The following is a 22629-nucleotide window of genomic DNA, read 5'->3' on the forward strand; positions in this document are numbered from 1 at the left end:
GCTCTTTGGAGTACCCTCTGATGCCCTGTTGCTTTTATGGTGTAGTGTAAGCTCTCTTAGTGCTTAATATATACAAACATGCGGGCTTCCTTCACCACTGCAGCTGCACACGCACAATAATGCCTGTTTTCTGGTGCTCTGTGGCAACTGGTAAATCAAATCTATTTCTAACAGTCTCCGGATAGTATTGCGAACGGTGGTTAGAAAAGCGTTACTTTCAAAGTAAATTTCTTTTTACGCAAGATGAATTATGTTACATGTGAGAAAGTGGGATGGATTTATAAATCACAGCGCGTTCAAAACTGAACAGTTTGATGACCAGCCACTTACAAGAATTTCGAGCCCAGACATTTATGTCATAATTTTAAATTTACTGACACATATGTGTGATGTATATTAAAGTATCACACACGCAAAAAAGATCAATATTACATGGGAAAGCTTAGCTTCTGTTGTAGCGTGTTAATCTTAGAGACCAATATTATATGTGAAAGCTTAGCTTTTCTTGTAGCTATACTGTGTACATCAATGTAAACCGTTAACTTTTCCTCTTGTGTGTTCGCGCTATGTAACCAGTGATTTTGCTATTGGCTGACTATAACACATGTCCTGTGCTCTGAATATCTGCTGTCATCGGCTGGCGAGATCTTGTGGCTTGAGATGTGACCGGCTTACAAAAGGACATCGCAACCTCGGTTTCAGTGCTCCTGAAACTAACATGCTGTGTTTGGTGCAATTCGAATTTATGCTTTCGTAATATGAAAAAATACAACGTATATGTTGCTGAAAATCAAAGGTCTTTCCAAAACTTCTCTCCCTCTTTTTTCCTTTTTTTTCCGGGAAGTTCTACGCGATTGTATAAAACGTTAACCATTCAAAGGATTAATAAGTTTTACAGTTCCGAGGGAAAATCTACGGAAAACCTACTGTCACTTAGCACAGAAAATGTGTATTTTCGCCCGGGGAAAAGCATATTTTTTAAACGGGATATCCGGGAGAAATGCGGGAATTTTTTTTGCTTCTCCCTGTATACACCCTGAATAGGCTTCACATTTGGTGAGATTTTCAATTGAAACTCTTTAATTTGAGTGGCTACTAAAGACAAACAAGAAGTATAGTGGCTGTTTCACCATCGCAGGTATTAAACACACTGACATACTGTGTTAGTGTAGCCTCTGTTTCAGTCCCTACACACTATCCATTGTTACATGAAAATTTTCCAAATAGTCATTGTAAGTGGAGAGCAGGAACGTTAGTCATAGTGCAGTATGTATGGCTACCTCCATAGCCTTCCTATTAGCTTGCTGTGAGACCAGTGTAAGGTTTAGTTGACAAGTGGAACGTTTGTGTCAAGAAATCTGAAGCAGTACACTGGCGGGTCAATTGAATTAACTTAACAAGCAATACATCAAAAATATCCCAGATGAGCATTATCAAATTCCTACAGTAGCGACAGTAATTGTATAATTTTTGCTTTTTTGTATCACTTTGGTTCCCATGTTGTACTTTATCTCTCCTGAATATTTCTTGAGGGTGCTGGAATTTTTCTATCTAGCGGTGTAAATGATAGGAAATTTAAGAAGTAAACAGAAAGAAAGTATATGGAAAATTCTCTGTTTGATAAGTAAATAGTGTGATCATCATTCAGTAAAGCTAGCTTTAATCATGATCCTGTATAGAATGGCATGGGTTTATGTAATAGAAAGCTAGAGTTTGAGATGCAAACAGGTAAACTTTGACAGTATGCCCTCTTGGGCCAAGTGAGTCAAGAATAATAAAGGACTCTTTTTTTTTTTTTTTTTTCCTGTGATATGGATGTGCGATAGATACTGCCCAGAGAAGGAATGAGTATATTTTATGTTATCACCAGTGAGTGTACTCTCTACCTCTGTCCCACACCACTCTCTGTAGTTGTTGAGTACCCTGGTAATTGGCAAAGCTGGGGTAAGCGATGCCTAGAGCCACTGTTTCCGTTTCTGACTCTTCATAGGTAAATTTATATGCTTAATGATTAATGGAAAATCTCATATAAAGATGTGAAACAAATACTAACAAAGAGATAGAGTGGCTGGCCAGTACTTACCTCAGCTCAGTACAGCCGATAGATACACATAAAACAGAACCGAAAATTACATTCCTAGCTTTCGGAACAAATGTTCCTTCATCAGGGAGGAGAGAGGGGAAAGAAAGGGAAGAAGGGAAAGGAGATTCAGTTACTCACAACCCAGGCTATGAAGCAACAGGGAAAGGAAAATAGGGAGGGTAGCAAGGATGGAGGCATGGTTGTCAGAGGGAAGCCAAAGATATTCTACTGTAAGTACTGTGCCAGCTTGAAACCAAAGAGGATGCATACAGAAGTAAAGAGGTATATAGTATAAAGATAAACACAACTATGTAGGATGAAAAGATGCGTGAATGGTTAAAGAGGAAAGGGAAAGAGGAGAAGACTGAAGAGTAAATGGGAGTGAGGTTGTTTAACGTAGGTTCAGTCCAGGGGGATGGCGGGATGAAAGGATGTGTTGGAGTGCAAGTTCCCATCTCCGCAGTTCAGAGGGACTGGTGTTGGGTGGGAGAAGCCAAATGGCACATACGGTGTAGCAGGTTCCTAGGTCCCTAGAATTATGCTGGAGGGCATGCTCCGCTACTGGGTATTGGACATCTCCTAGGCGGACAGTTCGTCTGTGTCCGTTCATGCGCTCAGCCAGTTTAGTTGTTGTCATGCCAATGTAAAAGGCTGTGCAGTGCAGACATGTCAGTTGATAAATGACATGTGTAGTTTCACACGTGGCCCTGCCTTGAATTGTGTATGTTTTACCAGTAGCGGGGCTGGAGTAGGTGGTTGTGGGGGGATGCATGGGGCAGGTTTTGCAGCGGGGTCGGTTACAGGGGTAGGAACCGCTGGGTAGAGAAGGTGGTCTGGGAATATTGTAGGGTTTAACAAGGATGTTACGGAGGTTAGGGGGGCGACGAAAGGCAACTCTGGGTGGTGTGGGGAGAATTTTGTCAAGGGATGATCTCATTTCAGGGGTTGACTTGAGAAAGTCATATCCCTGGCGGAGTAATTTGTTGATGTTTTCGAGGCCAGGATAATATTGGGTGACAAGGGGGATGCTTCTGTGTGGTCTGGGGGTAGGAACATTGTTGTTGGACGGGGAGGTAAGTACTGGCCAGCCACTCTATCTCTTTGTTAGAATTTATATGCTTACATAATTATAATGTCACTTCTTACATAATGCGTGTAATATTCGCTTTATGCCACACATAATGAAACATTAAAGTGGGTACATACCTTCACCATATGTAAACTCGCACAAAAATCATATCTGCTTCTGTAGCTGAGATCAATGATGCACACCAGGTGTAGTGGTGCTTGATTCAGAAGTAAGGTGTTTCAAATCTTGGTGGTGGATGAAATTTTTATTGCCAGTATTTGGGTGGCAAGGGTAGAGATGATTGCATAAAGCTTCTGATCACCAGTCTTTGTGCCAGTGTCTTGGATTAAATTCCACATCTCTCCACAGTGTCTCATGAAATGAGGGCATGTGACACTGTTGGTGGTGATTCACACTAACAGATGGGGACATTGAGCGCAGCGACTCCCTTGACACTATTCAACAGGAGTAGGCTTCGCATCAGCATGGGCAGGATGGGCGATGTTTCACCCTCTCCCTTGTCTCATCATCATCATCATCATCATCATACAACCCGAAACATAACACTATACTAGACACATGTCCATTACGCTCATCTATACTCCACAAATAGACATATGTCACAACTCCCATATATCCACAAGGGAAAGGGTCAGTGTGCACAGAACAAAAATAGCTTTTCCATGGTACGCGTATCCAGTCAGGGGGATTTCCTGACCAACAATGCCATACGAACTTTTTTGTAACATGAAATTCAGTGCCAGATGTCCTATGTACATCTCAGAGTGCTCACTTAGGAAATACATGGCTGAATTACACTGTCGGCCACACCACACTGTGGAACCCCACAGTGAATCACCCTGCCATCCACACACTTACATGCACCCTTCTGTAGGAGGCGGGAAAGTTGGATGTTTTATTGTAAATTGCAGAACTGCTTATTTGTGAGTTTTTCTTTCAGGCAATAAGCTTGCTGGTGTAACAATAGAAATAGTTGACATATAGGGTACTGTAATTGTTTTGTCCCGATACAGATTCATAGCAGCTGCCCCAAAATAGAAGAAGTGAGTAATATAGGATACCTTACATCTTGTAAACATTTAATAGTGAATAGTACTGCAGAGGAGATACTACACCCATGAAAGAAATTGAATATTCCGGGACCTGCTTGCTTCTTCGTCCAGTGCTTGCCACTGCCTCCTCATCTCTTTCTGTCCTCCCATCTCTCGCCCTCCATCTTCTTATATGTCTGGAAATCTGTTGTAAATGGTTTAATTTTAAATGTGCTCCTGTGTGCCAACTGCTCTCTGAGGTTGATTTTTGCGCGTATACCTCTTAAAAGTAGAAGACCAAGTTCTGGAATCACTCTACAGCTGCATCCAGATGATTCTTCACTTTCCTTTTCTTCCGAAATGCATTAGTGGCAGATAGGATTTGGGAAATGTCAACTGAGGTGATCTCCATTAAGTCGACAGAGATCTTGTTTGTGTTCCTGCTCTGGCCACTTGTTTCGTTCTTCCAAGTCACATTTTAGTAATTCTTCTTGTGCATTTTTGTTCATTAGATATAATTATCTCTTTTTGATAACACATCATACCATTTCTAATAATGCCTTGCTTTTGGCCATTCTGTAATTTAATTTATGATAAGCAACCTAATTTTCCTTTTTTCACAGATGAACATTACAAAAGTGATGTGCAATTAAAAAGGTTGCTGTGTGATGCGTTTTGCACAGAGAAGGGCGGATAATGTTTTGCGGTGTCACAGTGAGCTCTCTGTCTTTTTCCCACACCTCACACTCCAACCATTCCTTAGCCTGATAACTGGCAACACTATGGTAGGTGGCACACTGGGCACTGTTTCTGCTTCTGACTCTCCACAGTAAAATGAATATACTCAGAAAACTGTCGCTTGTTAATGTTATACTTGTGTTGACTTCATGTCATCCATAATGAACGCCACAGTGACCAATTACCCTCAGCGTAACTTAACTAACATGAAAATTGACGCTAAATGTGATGCGCCTACCTCGAAGCATTCACCACAAATGGATGTGAGATTTTCAATTGCAACTCGCAATTTGAACCAAAGGTGAACAAGAAGTATAGTGCCTGTCTCACTGTTTCAGGTGTTAAATGCACTTCCATACTGTGTTATTGTAGCCTCTGTTCCAGTCCCCATACAATATCTATTGCTATACGAAAATTTTCCAGATAGTCATTGTAAGTGGAGAGCAGAAACCTCAGTCACAGTGGAGGATGACACTGTTGACTGGAATATCTTCTGGTACATTGCTTCTTGTTACTGTGCAGTGCCTCACCATCTGTCTTTTTATGTACTGCTGGCAGTGTTAGCTTTTACACGTATAATCTTTTTAATGTTTGACTTAGATTAGTTGACTAAAAATATTCAATATTACATTTTAGGCTTCATCTCAATCAGCAGTCCATTCACAAAGCTGGAGGCATCTCCCTAACTAAATAGAGGTGGAAAAAACATGCGGCCATTTTGTCCCAGAGGGTCAGGTACGATTGATGCAAAACTCCTTAACTGTTCATTTCCATAAATAGATCTGTCTCCTTCATTAGTATTACTCTGATTGTGGAACAATGTAAGCAATTATCAAGTCTTTTCCGAACAAAATTTATTTCTCCTCTGAAAGAGAATTGCATTTGCAGAATTCCTTGTCACATATAGACAGAGTGACTCACGTGATTGGTGTGACAGACTTCTTAATAATTGCAGTGCCATTGTTCCACTTTGCTATTCAAATACAAACTTTAAATTTACATTTCAGTGTGTTGCTATGGTGTTCAATGTGCTGACAATTTGTGTTCCCTGTATGAAGCAAGGCTTTCCACAGCTACATGTGCATTTAACATGTAATAAGTTCCAAAATGCTGAAAACGTTGTAATCCTGGCAGCATAACTATTATAAAGCCACTTTGTAAACTAAAGTTGGAACCTGGAAGAACTGCATAACAAAAGAATTGAGTTATTTAGGGAGTTTTGTATCATCATTTTAAAGTAGTGATACCTGTCCCTTCCGCTTTTTAGGGCCAGAGCGCAAGGGGCAGTTTCAGCTTGTGATCACACCCATCTTATCTGTTGCTAATATACTTGCAGTTGAATGCTTGTGCTTTATCTATTGCTTTTTGAAACATTTTCAGAGATAATTTCAGCACCAGAATTTGGGAAATGGTCACAAGCTGTTAATATTTTAATGTATTGATTTCATTGTTAATCTATGGGGCTTTTGAAAATAGAACAGTTATGCTTGTATATTGAGAGAATATTTCCCAGAATAGCTGGCTACTCTGTTCTGCTCTCTGATGAACAGATTTGAATGTTTTAATTTTTAAGAAGGCTTTGATAATTTAAATATTGTATATGTGTGTGTATATTGAACTATACAAAAGTGTCAGGTAGCCTTGTAGAATGATTTTTATGATGGACCTCGTGTTACATGTTTGTCACTTCACATACTTCATTATAGCTATGTCACTGAAACTGAAAACAGATAAAACAAGATATCTTTATTGGATGATTACTGTAAAACATGTAAACTCAATTATAGAATTAAATGTAAAAAATAGATATGTTGTCTTCTCAAGGTCATTGTAAACAATTACTGTCTGTTTTTTGTTTCTGTTGAAGGATGCGTTAACAGTAGTGCTTTATATGGACAATGCTGTTTGCAGTTAAAAAGTAATTTATTTGTTTGTGAGTAATCAGTATTGTTTCGTGTGCTTCCATATCTTTCACAGTCAGAGATTTATCATTGACTTTGTTAGTAATGCAATGAAAATTTTGCATCTAAGAAGTGCAAATGATAAAGCAAAGAGATACAAAAAAAGCAGTACCTCTTTCTCACCGTGTCATTATATCAAGCTTCTGATCCCAGAGATAATGTATCAGCTTTCATTCCCTTCTATTCTAAACATTTTTTGACAACACTTTTATGTAATGATAGTGTATAATACGATGTATGATGATTTTTTGTGTAATTCTGGGAAACATTTTCCAGTTTTTGATCATACTTACACGTGCAGTAGGGGGCTGGAAAAGAATGCGGTATCTTTTCCATTCTCAGAATGAAATGTTCCTTCTAGCTTTATGTGTAAATCTTAAAGCTAATAGGAAATGTGAAATAATTAAAAAACTGATTTTTCTTTTGTCTGTTTCTTAACCTGATAGCTTCCTGTACACCATATGTTTTTAAAAATAGTTCTTCTGAACGTGAGAATATCTTATGTTTAATAATAAAACAAATGGAATGTTATTGTGTATTTTAAAATAAGCCACAGGCTACATTCTTCAGATGTCCAGAAACATAAAGTGTTGATGGATATTGTGCTCTAGAACTGTCTGAATATGTAGTAATATCCCTTTTATTTTGTAACATGAACACAATCTAAAAATGTGTAGGTGGAAGATTTCTCATTAAATACAGTTATAATTGTTTTATAAAATATTTTGACAAGATCAAGGACAAGTCTCATTGTTTTGAGAGACAGGTTTTAACTTTGCACAGTGGTTTTCTGTTTCTGTCTACAACAAAATCATGTTGGAAATAGCTTCTTATTATTTATAAACAAATTTATCTTATGTGTGAGAAAGGATTGTTGGTGTATTACAAATTACGCCATTTCTTTCAGCGCCTAGAAAATGGCTTTTTATTCTTTCAGATACACTTACATGTCATTCTCACAGTATTTCCCAAAACATTAATTCCATTCTCCAGAAAAGCTTTGCACAGACAGTACTATTTCATGATAATTGTAAACAAATTTGCCTCTTTAGATACTGAAATCAATAAACTAATATTCTAAAGTAACATCTTGTTTCTTTTTTACTACATGTCTCTGTTTTCAAGAATCTTACGTGTTGACATTGAATGGCAAAAATGAAATCCTTAAAAACCACCTCAAAACAAGAAGTAAAAAAATGGAAAATCCAAGATGGAACGTAATTCACAATAAAGCAGAGATGCTGAGTCGCAGAGAGGCACAACAAAAAGATTTTCACACTTAAAGATTTCAGCCAATGGGCTTGTAAAGTGACAAGAGAAACACAGGAAAGAAGAGAAATAGGACAAACATTGAGTATAGTTACCCATTGGCCAAAATCTTTTTGTTGCGCCTATCTGCGACTCAGCATCTCCACTGTATGGTGAGTAGCAACTTTCCTTCTCATAATATTAAAACAAAAAATGTATGCTTAATTGGTATCAGATTCCATTTTTTACTTGCTTAATTACCGAAGCTCACCCTTATGCTTGATGGTGCATAAAGCTTAGACTTAGACTTGAGGATTGGCAGTAAATGCAGGAACTCAAGAATTCAGTGCAGTATCCAATCGCAAAAATAAATACGACACTTCTCGTATTAATGTGACTTCTATTCTTGCTCTTAAATACAGTAACTCTTCATATTAACATTACTTTGGAAGAAACATTACAATAATCGCACAATCTCAGTGTAAATGTAAATTGACAGCATGAGATACAACAGTAGAATGCTAACATATTTTACAGATAACACCTCATTTACGTTTTTGATATTTGACATCAGTGGCACTGTCACAGCCAACTTTTTATGCAATGCCATGGCCCGCTTTTCCAGACTAGGTCACTGAAGAGTGGGCTACTTAACTACTAAATGGTTTTAAGTATTGTGAGCATCATTCGTTGCTACGTAGATGTTGGGTGACACACCACTTTTAACCAAATTGATATGTTACACCACATAGCCCTCTCCTTAGATGAACGATATCACGACAACTCCATCATGTAAGTCAGTAAATATTACTTGTCTAGCATGGCAATGATTTATCATACTGATCTAGAATCTGGAACAGCTAACTCCTGTTATGCATCTGGTGATAAATAACATTGATCAAAAGCTGCTCAAACTTTGCTGCAAAGTAGCCACTCATGAAATATGATTTTAAAGTCCTTAAGTGAGCCACAGTCATAAATTGTCTTAATCATAATCTATTTGTACATGGCCTCAATTCTTCTGTATATGTGGACTAAGCATGAAGAGTGCTCTTAAACCAGGTGAGCACATGCTGGAACAACTTGTACACTGTGTTAGAGTCCTTACACAGTGTAATGGAGTTGCTATTTTAATGATAGAAAAGAACTCCACTTACAGATTATGGGGACTTGATATAGAGGTTGCTATTAATGTCAAGTGGAATAAATCTTGTATTTGGAAATGAGTATTATCTGTGGATGTACTAAAATATGAAATTATTTCCGGTGGGCCATGTGAAGTTAACTGTGTTAATGAAAGCTTTGTTGGCAACATTACATTTGTGTCAAAAAGAGAGATAGGGAAAGAAAGGAAGAAAGAGTAAGAGTGTGTGAGTGTGTGTGTGTGTGTGTGTGTGTGTGTGTGTGTGTGTGTGTGTGTGTGTGTGAGAGAGAGAGAGAGAGAGAGAGAGAGAGAGAGAGACAGAGACGGAGGGGGGGGGGGGGGGGGAAGTGAGTATGAAGACCTGTCATGCTCTATTATTTGCTTGCATGGCCAGAGTCCAGACAACAGACATGGAGAGAGTACATGACCAAGCACAGTCATGTGGGGTCGGCCTCTAGCAGATCAGTCCCCCTCCAACAGGTAAGTTCTAACCGGCCATCCCAGAATGTTGAAACATCCTAATTCCTATTCGAACAAAATATTTCCTTCAGTGCACTACTACACACTTTTATAATTCAACTACATGTATTTCTGTCTCGCAGCCTTTCATTACATGTTTCCTTGACTGAGTCGCCGCACTACCGCTTTCATGTGCTGACTACTGTCTCACCCTTTCAGATGAGACCCACAAAGGTTCTGTCAAGTGAGTGCATCAGCATAAATGATATCATTTCACCGTCAAGGCGCATTCGTGTACATACACACTAAGACCAAAAAAAAATTTTAAAAAATGCGTTATTCAGGTACAAGGATACTTGGCTGGTACAGTGAATCAGTGATTCATCATGTTGCAGGTACATTTGCCATCATTGCCCTAATATCGTGTCTTCAAAAGTGCAGTTAGGTGTTGTATCAGGAAATGAGCATATGCTATGGTTGTCATGCGATTTGGCAGGAACAGATACCCTACCATCAGGTCATCAGTCATACACACCAGACGTTCACTGAGAACCTAACTTGGAATCTTGTTACCCTAGTGTCATGTGAGTTCTCCATTGCCCACATATGAGAATTGTGGATGTTGATGATAGCATTGCATGTAAATATAGTCTCACCTCTAAATAAAGTTTTTTTGCATATCTCTGCATATTTTTGCATATCTGTGCAAGTTTTTGCATGTCTTTACATATTTTTACATGTCTTTTCTCTTATCCAGCTCCTCTGACAACCATCAACACCTATTTTGCCCATTCCTGTGTCATTCCCGTTTCCTTTACACCATTCCTGCTACAAACCCCTGCTCCATTTTATGCCAGTTCAGAAAAGTATCCATTTCCCTGGCTAAAACCCAGTCCCACATCCTATTTCTTACATAGTGCCTAAACCATGGAATCCTCCCAAATGGAAAATCATAGAAGTTTCTTTCTCTGGATCCCACCCCTCCTTTCACAATGTCCTTCACCTTTTCGGATTCCACTGGTCCCTGGCCCTCACAAATCTGTTACTGCAAAAACACATCTCCATGGCACAGGCATCTTATTACTGCCTTTGCTCCCTGTGCAAGGTACTGCTACTGTGCAATCCCTGCTTCATGTATCACATCTCTAAAATTGAATCCCTTGCTCTCCAGCACCCAGAGGAGCATTCCAGACACCATCTCCACAAGTTATCCTACCTGCTGACATCCTGTGCTGATTCTGGGCACCACTATCAATCCCCTGACCCACCCACAGTGTTCCTTTTCATCCACCCCTCATAGCGCCTAAATTGTACCTAGCTGACGTTTTCAACTTACCACATTCCCCAAAACTCCATCAACACTCCACAAGTCCGGAACTGAAAAATACCTGTAACACTGTTGTTAACTTTTCCACTAAATTCCTCAGCTCCACAGAAGTTTCAGCCTTATCCGAAGGCCTCACTTTAGCCTTACACCCAAATTTAACCATGCTGGACTTGCCTTCTCTCGATCCCTGCAATGGAAACACTTCTTTGCTGCCAATTCCTCCAACCAAAGCCAATCTAATTCCAACATTGAACCTTGGCTCTACCAGTTCATACCGCTATCCAACCATGATCCCTCCTGCTCCCTCTCGCACGTAACCGCCCACTGGTCACTTTCCAGAAATTCCTTTCCCCCAACTTAGCCTCACCATCCTTCCCTAGGTCACCAACCTTTCAGTAGAAGAAAGAGTAGCCATACACAACCTCAAAACAAATCCTTACCTAATCATCCTACCTGTAGACAAAAGATTCCACCACTGTTGCTATGAATCACAGTGATGACCTGCTGGAAGGCCTCCGCCAATTATCTGATGCCTCCACCTATAAACTCAGCAAGATTGTTCCCATCCAAGAAGTCCAATACAACCTCAAATCCCTGTTTAAAGCCTTAGGCCTTCCCTAGAACCTGAATCCATTTCCCTCGTCACTCCTGCGACATGCCACACATACCCCTTCTACATGCTCCTCAAAATCCACAAACCCAACAAACCTGGACATCCCATTGTGGCTGGTTATTGTGCCCCCACTGAAAGAATTTTGGTCCTCATTAACCAACACATCTAACCAATTGCCCATAGTGTAGCCTCCGATGTCAAAGATACCAACCACTTTCTTCACTTACTGTCCACTATCCCACCCCTTTACCTCCAGATTCTCTATTCATCACTGTTGTCAGTACCTCCCAGTGCACCCACACCTTTCATGCCCATGGTCATACCACTATTGAACACTACTTTCCATAATGTCCTTCAGACTCCAAACCCTCTACCTAAGTCCTCATACACCTTACTAACTTTATTCTACCCCACACAACTACTTCTTCTTTGAAGGGAGGCTATACAAACAGATCTGCAGCGCAGCTGTGGGCACCCACATGGCACCTTTCTATGCCAAACTGTTTATGGGCTATCTAGAGGAGACCTTCCTAGCCTTCCAAAATGCCAAACTCTTAGTCTGGTTCAGGTTCATTGATGGTAACACCATCATCTGGACTCAGGGGCAAGACACCCTATCTACAATCCTTTACAACCTCAACAGCTTCTGTCTCATCCCCTTCACCTGGTCCTCCTCAACCCAATGTGCCGCCTTCCTAGATATCGATCTCCTCTCTGATGGCTCCATCCACACCTCTGTCCACATTAAAACCACCAACAATACTTGCACTTTGAAAGCTGTCATCCCTTTTACACCAAAAAATTCCTCCCATACTGCCTGGCTACCTGGGGACAGTGTACCTGCAATGACAAGAACTCCCTTGCCCAATATGCTAAGGGTTTCACCAAGGCCTTCACAGATGGGTACAAAGACCTAGTTCGCAAACAGATCTCCCATGCCATTTCCCCACACAGCCCTAATCCTCCCACCACATCCAACAGCCAGCTACAAAAGACTGCCCCCTTCGTCATCCAATACCATCTCGGACTGGAACAGGTGAATCACATCCTTCGCCAGTGTTTTGAATACCTATCTTGTGGCCTGAAATGAGGGAAATCCTACCCAGTATCCTTCCCACCCCGCCCATAAAGTGTTTTCTGTTACCCACCCAACCTCCACAACATTATAGTCCGTAACACTCTCAATCCCAACCCCTTGGCACAAGGATCATATCCCTGTGGAAGATACAGGTGGAAGACCTGTCCCACCCACCCAGCAGTTTCTTTTCCAGTCATGTCACAGGTTTGTCATACCTGTGAAAGCAGCCCTGTCATTTATTAACTCTGGTGCATTCATTGCACAGCTTTTTACATTGACATGACTACCAACCACCTGTCCATCAGGATGAACAGCCGCCACCAAACTGCGGCCAAGAGCAAAGTAGATCATCCTGTGAGCACAACGTGCAGTTGAACAAAACATGCTTGACTGCTTCATTACCTGAGCCATTTGGATCCTCTACTCCACCACCAGCTTTTCTGAACTGTGCAGCTGTAAGTTATCCTTACAACATATTCTCCTGTAATTATCCTGGCTTCAACCTACGGTAACATACTGTCCCCACATCCTCTACCCAACCATTTCCATCCCGTCTGTCCTGTCACTGCCCTATTCTCATCTCCTACCCTCTTTGTTTGTTCCCCTCTGCCAATGCACCCGCCCATCTTTCCCTGATACTCTTCTGTGTTGCTCTATTTTCCCCATCTCCTTGTCCCACAATCCCCTGACACTGTGCCTGTTGGCATTTTAGTCCCTGCACACTCCACCAGATAGCACTCCCTCCCCACCTGTACACTGCTCTCTTCCCATTTCTCATCCCTCCAGATTGCTGCTTTCATTCCACTTGATATTTGCATTCTGGAGTTGGCAGTCGTTTGTGTGTGAGGTGTGTTTTCTTGTGTGAATGAATGGTGTGTGTTTCTCTTCTTCTGACGAAGGCTATGGCTGAATGCTTGTGTGTAAGTGTCTTTTAATAGTGCCTATATGCAACTTAATGTGTCATATTTATGGTGCATAGCAATCTTATTTTTTCCTATATTGTTGCAAGTAAAATGTATTGCACAACATCTCTATGTGCAGACAACCATTCACATTGTTGTTGTCTGCTTACCTGGTCGCCTGGATGCAGATGTTGCATGGGCAGCACATAGAACAGGTACAGTACCTCGGAATGTAACGTATGCCATACTTGCATCTGTCGAAAATAGAGCCAACGGCTAATGTGCCGTGTACTGGTGGTAGGGCTCCACTGTTCCATGGCAATAATGTTTTCCCTTTCCTCAACTGACCTGACAGCCTCACATTGTGACGTTACATGTACACTGGGTAGTATTCTGGATCGCATAAAGGTTGAAAAACCATGGGAAATACCCTGTCACAGAGGGCTCATTGATCAGGAAAATTTTATGATATTCCGTCGTAGGCACTTGGGCACTACCATTACAGTATGTCTATACAAACTACATGCTTGCATATTCTGCAAGGGTCAACATATGTGGCATGTTGGTATTCACAGACACAATGGACCTGCTCAATTAAACAACTCTACAGCACGACTCATCTACATCTACGTGATTACTCTGCTATTCACAATAAGGTGCCTGGCAGAGGGTTCAATGAACCACCTTCAAGCTATCTCTCTACTGTTCCACTCTCGAACAGCATGCGGAAAAAACGAGCACTTAAATTTTTCTGTGTGAGTCCTGATTTTCTTAATTTATCTTGATGATCATTTCTCCCTATGTAGGTGGGTGCCAACAGAATGCTTACGCAATCGGAGGAGAAAACTGGTGTTTGAAATTTCATGAGAAGATCCCGTCGCAACAAAAAACGCCTTTGTTTTAATGATTGCTACTCCAATTCACGTATCATGTCTGTGACACTATCTCCCTATTTCGCGATAATACAAAACAAGCTGCCCTTCTTTGTACTTTTTCAATGTCACCTGTCGGTCCCACCTGATGCGGATCCCACACCGCGCAGCAATACTCCAGAATAGGGCGGACAAGTGTGGTGTAACCAGTCTCTTTAGTAGACCTGTTGCACCTTGTAAGTGTTCTGCCAATGAATCACAGTCTTTGCTTTGCTCTACCTACAATATTATCTATGTGAACATTCCAATGTAGGTTATTTGTAATTGTAATCCCTAAGTATGTAGTTGAATTTACAACCTTCAGATTTGTGTGACTTATCGCGTAATCGAAATTTAGCTGATTTCTTTTAGTACTCATGTGAATAACTTCACACTTTTCCTTATTCAGGGTCAATTGCCACTTTTCGCACCATACAGATATCTTATCTAAATCATTTTGCAAGTCATTTTGATCATCTGATGACTTTACAAGAAGGTAAATGACAGCATCATCTGTAAACAAGACGGCTACTCAGATTGTCTCCTATGTCGTAAATATAGATCAGGAACAACAGAGGGCTTATAACACTTTCTTGGGGAACGCCGGATATTACTTCTGTTTTACTCGATGACTTCCGTCTATTACTACGAATTGTGACCTTTCTGACAGGAAATGAATCCAGTCGCATAACTAAGGCGATACTCCGTAGGCACACAGTTTGATTAGAAGACGCTTGTGAGAACAGTGTCGAAAGCCTTCTGGAAATCTAAAAATATGGAATCAATTTGACATCTCCTGTCGATAGCACTTATTACTTCATGAGTATAAAGAGCTAGTTGTGTTTCACAAGAACGATATTTTCTGAATCCATACTGACTATGTTTCAATAAATTGTTTTCTTCGAGGTACTTCATAATGTTTGAATACAGTGTATGTTCCATAACCCTACTGCAAATCGACGTTAGCGATATAGGCCTGCAATTCAGCGGATTACGCTACTTCCCTTTTTGGGTATTGGTGTGACTTGAGCAATTTTCCAGTCTATAGGTATGGATCTTTCTGTGAGTGAGTGGTTGTATATAATTGCTAAATATGGAGCTATTTTATCAGCATATTCTGAGAGGAACCTAACTGGTATACAATCTGGACCGGAGGCCTTGCCTTTACTAAGTGATTTAAACTGCTTCGTTACTCCGAGGATATCTACTTCTATGTTTCTCATCTTGGCAGTTGTTCTTCATTGGAATTCAGGAATATTTACTTCGTCTTCTTTGGTGAAGGAGCTTCGGAAAACCGTGTTTAATAACTCTGTTTTAGTGGCACTGTCATCCGTGACTTCACCATTGTTATTGCGCAGTGAAGGTATTGATTGCGTCTTGCCATTGGTGTGCTTTATGTATGACCAGAATCTCTTTGGGTTTTCTGCTGGATTTCGAGACAGAATTTCATTGTGGAAATTATTAAAAGCATATGGACTCATGAGTGCTCAGTGATTGAACCCACAATTGCAGATTGGGTACGCAGCAATTGCCTCGGTGTGACATCACTGTGCTGCCATCTGCTGGAGAACCACCCACATCTCTTGTACGATGGATCAGTCATCCGTCCCGCCACTATTCTCTCAACCACAGTGCCAACACAGCATTTCAGTAAGTAATATTCATACCTGTCTTCATATTCATTCATCGATGTGTATAGTCTTCGTCCACTCCAGTTCCATAATGATCGAATATCAAGCAATTGTTCATAGGGTCTTTCCAGCCTATTTTCATCTGTAGAAGCAACTCACAAATTATGTAAGATTCCCCTTGACTCACCCTGTATTTACGAGGTGCATTCAAGTTCTAAGGCCTCCGATTTTTTTTCTAATTAACTACTCACCCGAAATCGATGAAACTGGCGTTACTTCTCGGCGTAATCGCCCTGCAGACGTACGCATTTTTCACAACGTTGACGCCATGATTCCATGGCAGCGGCGAAGGCTTCTTTAGGAGTCTGTTTTGACCACTGGAAAATCGCTGAGGCAATAGCAGCACGGCTGGTGAATGTGCGGCCATGGAGAGTGTCTTTCATTGTTGGAAAAAGCCAAAAGTCACTAGGAGCCAGGTCAGGTGAGTAGGGAGCATGAGGAATCACTTCAAAGTTGTTATCACGAATAAACTCTTGCGTAACGTTCTCGATGTGCGGGTGCATTGTCTTGGTGAAACAGCACATGCGCAGCCCTTCCCGGACGTTTTTGTTGCAGTGCAGGAAGGAATTTGTTCTTCAAAACATTTTCGTAGGATGCACCTGTTACCGTAGTGCCCTTTGGAACGCAATGGGTAAGGATTACGCCCTCGCTGTCCCAGAATATGGACGCCATCATTTTTTCAGCACTGGCGGTTACCCGAAATTTTTTTGGTGGCGGTGAATCTGTGTGCTTCCATTGAGCTGACTGGCGCTTTGTTTCTGGATTGAAAAATGGCATCCACATCTCATCCATTGTCACAACCGACGAAAAGAAAGTCCCATTCATGCTGTCGTTGCCATGTAGTCGTCTGTCTGCATTCGTGGCACCCACCTGGATGACACTTTTCGCATTTTCAGGTCGTCATGCAGCATTGTGTGCACTAAACCCACAGAAATGCCAACTCTGGAGGCAATCTGTTCAACAGTCATTCGGCGATCCCCCAAAACAATTCTCTCCACTTTCTCGATCATGTTGTCAGACCCGCTTGTGCAAGCCCAAGGTTGTTTTGGTTTGTTGTCACACAATATTCTGCCTTCATTAAACTGTCGCACCCATGAACGCACTTTCGACACATCCGTAACTCCATCACCACACGTCTCCTTCAACTGTCGATGAATTTCAATTGGTTTCACACCACGCAAATTCAGAAAACGAATGATTGCACACTGTTCAAGTAAGGAAAACATCGCCATTTTAAGTATTTAAAACAGTTCTCATTCTCGCCGCTGGCGGTAAAATTCCATCTGCCATACGGTGCTGCCATCTCTGGGACGTATTGACAATAAACGCGGCCTCATTTTAAAACAATGCTCATGTTTCTATCTATTTCCAGTACGGAGAAAAAAAATCGGGGGGCCTTAGAACTTGAATGCACATCGTACATATTGATGGTAAAATGATATCTTCTGTGCAGATGCACTCACTCGTCCAAACTCTTGTGGGTCTCAGCTGAATAGCTGCAAGCAAGTAGGGGATAACGGATGGAGAATACGACATCTTTAGTGTGCGGCTTGCGGGAACTTGTGCTGTACAGTAGGTGTGCTTGGAAGGCTGAGGCGATTAAGGCAACCATTATAGAGAAGTGGAAGCATCTGGGTTCGAATCCCAGTCCAGCACATATTTCACATGTTGGCAATGCGCTTAATGGAATGCCCATATATAACTGAGATCTGAAAATATATCTTCCATTCTATATAAGAGCTCCAACGGGCTCTTGTCACCAGACAGTACTGCCTGATACGAACCTAAAAACAGAATGAAGATGTCTTCTATGGAAACATCTTGGACATGCTTCCTCACCTGCTGTTTGAATGTCCAAACAAACCTCTTTGTCACTCTATTCAATGGGGGATGAAAAGGAAGCGAACAGATGAGCTACATTTCATTCTTAGTGCAGAAATTCTCAAAAACTACTGGCCGAGATTGTGGACTGTTGTGTACCACTAACATATGCGGCAGGCCTTCTATGGCAAAAATCTCCAATAGCACCATCACTGTGTATGCTGTTGTGATTGTACAGCAGTTAACAGTATATGGGAACCTACTTAAACAAGTGAGGTAACAAGATTGGCTACAGGAGATGCAGCTGGAATGAATTTTCCATAATATGTAATTTTTAGCTGAAAGGCCTGGAGCTGTTTGAGATTCACTGGCTGAGGCACAGACGCAATTGCTTGAACATGTTTCAGCACTGGTAATATACCTTCATGACAAAGGATTTTAATCATGCTTCCTGCTAAACAAAAAAGTATGATTTTGGGTCCACTAAACACTACTCTGTGTAACTCTCCATGACATCATCATCATCCAAATATTTAATGCAACTCAACATGTTGCAAAGCAGCTGTTCCAGGAACCTCTGGAAAACTGCCATGGTACTGGTGACTACAAAGGCCAACCTCTTATATTTGTGTAAACCGTGTGGGGTATTTATCAACAGTATCTTCTGTGAACATTTATCCAATAGCAGCTGTAAGTATGACTTGGCAACGTTGAATTAGGAGAAGAAGTATCCACCAACCAGCTTTTCATATAGTTCTTCAGGCTTTGGAATGTAGATTGTGTCCACACCATCTTGAGCTTGAGCATTCACCGTGACCTTGAAGTCCCGTAAAGTCTGAGGTTGACGGATGGTTTCATGATGACAACCATGGGACAAACCCACTGACTTGAGATGGGTTCTGTCACGTCTGATTCCTGCAACCTGTCTGATACATCCTTCACCTGGTCCTGGAGTGCCAGTAGAAACAGCTGAGGGCAAAAATAGCAAGGCCATGTCATAGGTTTCAGCAGAATGTAAGCTTTGAATGACTGTCTTGTCCAGACCAAAAGAAAATAAGTCAGGAAATTCCAGTAGAGCAGGCCCAGTTGCATATAAAGAACGTTTTCTTGAGATCAGATTTACTATGTCATTGATGGAAAATCCAAAAGATGTAAATATGTTCAGACTCTCAGTATCAGCAGTTTATGACTAAGAAAGGTATGTCCCTTGTTGCATTTTTTTAGGTGGCTCGCCTCTAGTTGTACATACATTTGAAAATTGATGATACAGAAGATGGCATCCATATTGACTTAAAAGTTGACTGTCTTACCAGCTACTGGCAGCAAAATGAGCAGTATGCTGGAGGAACATACCTGAGTGAATGGTAAGGAATATATAACATTAATGTCCATTTCATCTTGCAGTCGTGACGCCAAAATGGCTGACCATCAGACAGATGCGAGGTGACCCCGTCTTGCACATTTAGTGGAATTTGCTCACTGGACTGGACAGTCTGAACAGGACTGCCAAATGCTCCATGTGTCTAAGTTGTAGCCTGCTAAACTGAAAAGCTTTTAACCGAAACTCTTTCAGGGTTGCCACAGATTCGGGAAATCAGGGAATTTCAAATGTGTCAGGGAAATCAGGGAAATTCGAAAAAAACCAAAAAAACAAAAAAAAAACACACACACACACACACACACTGGAAAAATCTTGATTTTGTCTCAGTAGATGGAATGGTTTGTTTACTGAGATGTCATGCATCATCACTGGTTGGGTGCAGCTGAGCACATCCGCCTCTTCCCTACTCCCTCATTACTACTGCTTCTTCCCATCCTACCACTCTTGCAGTCAGTGCCGACACCATTCGCTGTTAGCCTAGCAGCTACTAACAAGAGGCAGGGAGGCGTGAGGAGTGGTTTGTTTGGATCTGATTCTTAGAGACTGTAGACACAGTGGCCGGAGATGGTGGTCATCTGTGCCTGCTGTTGTGTGTGAATGATTGTGTGAATGTGCATGTGCTCTCATTTTCTGACAAATGCTATGGCCAAAAATTTAGGTGTGAGAGTGTGATAGTCTTTTCTACATGCCTGTCTGCAGCTCAGCGATCATATTTATGGTGAGTTGCTACCTATCCTCATTAGTATTTATTCTCAGAATATTTGCACAACTTATCTGTTGCATGGATTGATCACAGTGGTCCCATTTCATCACATGATGTCTGTGGCTTCTGAATAGCTGGCCACACAACTGAATTTTTGTGACAGGCCAAAACACAGGCCATTTCTGTGAGGATCTCTAAAGGATTGGGCGTGCCAATCTGAAGCCCTTTGTTTCCCACTAATGTACAGGTCCTGCACATCAGATCTAACCTCACAGAACTGCCTGCAGGCCGATCTGTTTGTATGTGGTGTAATGCTGTGAATTTTCATGATTTATCAACGGATCAAGGACTGCAGTGCTCCTTGGCAGGCCAGAGGCCACAGGTGAGGTTTTTCAGAAACTGCGACAGTTCGCCCCAAATACGTTGTGCAGTGCATTTTGGTACTTCGAAAGTAGTTTATATACTAGAAAGTATGGATGACAAGAAGAAGAAAATTGTGGCAGTTGCTGGCTGTTTGTACACTATGTACTGAAATATTTCTCGATAGAAAACTCGTATAATACTTTTAAAATAATAAGTACAACACAGTGGGTAATAACCGACAATAATGAATGTAGTAGAACCAACACCTATATAGTTGGTTTACACAAATCTTCCACACCTTATGCATTCCTTTCAAAATGCCTATTTCTTTCTGAGGTTATTTTTGAAATCGGTCAAGGTATTTTAAATCTGTCTTGCGACTCCAAGGAATTGCATATTTGTGTCACTTGGGTTGCTTTCTCCATCTAAAAACAGTCAATTACAAAAGATGTTGATGTTAATACTTAAGATTTTTGCTCACATTAGGAAATGCCATCTGCTTGCAAATTTTATTTAGATATTTTCTCATTTGGCTCTATTGTTTCTTGTACCATTGCTGCAAAGACGAATTGTCAACGTTTGTCTTTACTTACTCTAGAGATCTAAGTTACACTTGGGGAAACTAGTGGTAACCCTTTCTTTATCAGGTGCTGTGTGGACAATTGTGTCTCTAATCATGCCTTCTGCATAAGAGTTTGGTGTTAGGTGTAAAAATCATGTGTCAGCAACTTAGCCCCTGGATTGCAACTGCCCAAGCTCAATAGATTGACTCATCTGCTAGTGGCATTGGTGAAACTTGAGGCAAGGAAAAATTGGATAACAATGTCATTGATAGTGAGCACTGAACAAAGAATAAATTTTTTTGAAAGTCAGTCAGTTTATTGGGTTATTTTAGTGGGTCAGCTTGCACAACAGCTGATAAGTTTGTGGCATAAACCACAATAAGAAAAAGGGATGTAGAGGCATCATCGTGTTGTATTTAAATGCCTTAAAATGCTGTCACAGCCTTTGTTTGTACGAGTCCCAGTCTTCCGATTTTTCCTCATACGGTGGGAGTGGTGAAGGATTGACTGTTTGTTTGCGACAGTACTCTGTCCAGGGGGTCCTCCATACTTTATTGACTTTCCATTTAGTGAGATGGTTTGGCCATGATAACTGGAAAGACGTAAACTGACCATTCAGCACACAAAGTCCATAGTCCATGTCACTCTAGCACAGAAATTCGCACAAAGTGTTTCACATTTTGAGCTATGGAACACACGCAGGTTCAGTCTATAGTCACCAGTTGTGTTGTGCCACACAACACAAATGAACACTGGTTTTCAAATCTGTTTATTTGGTAGCCTACAACACACAACGGCACAATGTGCAATAATATAAAGCTGTCTGGAGGCAATACAAGGTCAGTAGTGTAACAAGATCCAAATCTTGAGGGCTGCATGATAAGTAACAATTGACAGTACGGTATAGTCTGAAGCCAGGAGGTTCATGTCAGCCTAGGTATTGAGTGATATCCACTCAAGTGTGGATATCACTGATGCTGGTGGCAATAGTTTTGAGTCAGAGTGTACAGATGGTGTTGTAGAATCAACTGAAAGCCGATGGTGTAGCCCTTGATGGCGGTCCATGCACTCACAGCTAGCAAGCCTTAGCTCAGTGCATCGAGTAACACCTGTGATGGGCTGGTGAGGCCAGTTGCACATGTGGTCAGTGCAGCGTATGGATCTGTAGTGAGGCAGATGGCTAAAGCTAGTGATAACTGTGGGTTTACCTCCCATATAATGTATAATAATCAAGATTAGGGCACCATAAACAAAATGCACATAAATTGCTTCATAAACATTGGTTTTAAATGTACGACTATAAAACAGTCAGTGCCTAGGAGCAATCTAAGTATGAGATCAATTCATGTTAGAATGTTTTCCACCAAAATCCTTTTCAGAAAATAGATATTATGCAAAATAAATTAGTCGTGATAACCATTGTTAATAAAAGTGTCTTCTGTAAGAGAGACAAAGAAATAAACAAACAAAAATACTCATTTACGTTATTAATCTCTTGCATTTTTACAGTGCACTTTTCTTA

The 22629-nt window shown here is 41.0% G+C and overlaps 1 protein-coding gene across 2 annotated transcripts in view; it reads left to right on the plus strand.

Moving 5' to 3' along the window:
• The window catches only part of LOC126173680 (double-stranded RNA-binding protein Staufen homolog 2-like), a 253555-nt gene extending 245566 nt beyond the window's left edge, over positions 1–7989 (plus strand). For both annotated transcript variants that reach the window (XM_049920977.1, XM_049920976.1), the window contains exon 17: positions 5579–7989. Coding sequence is in view for 1 of the 2 variants with exons in the window: in XM_049920976.1 (XP_049776933.1) it covers positions 5579–5636 (58 nt within the window). In the remaining variant the exon portion in view is untranslated. The remainder of the gene's footprint in view (positions 1–5578) is intronic.
• Positions 7990–22629: the final 14640 nt, after the last annotated feature.

This window comes from Schistocerca cancellata, chromosome 1 (assembly GCF_023864275.1).
Source record: "Schistocerca cancellata isolate TAMUIC-IGC-003103 chromosome 1, iqSchCanc2.1, whole genome shotgun sequence".
Classification (NCBI taxonomy): Eukaryota; Metazoa; Arthropoda; class Insecta; order Orthoptera; family Acrididae; genus Schistocerca; species Schistocerca cancellata.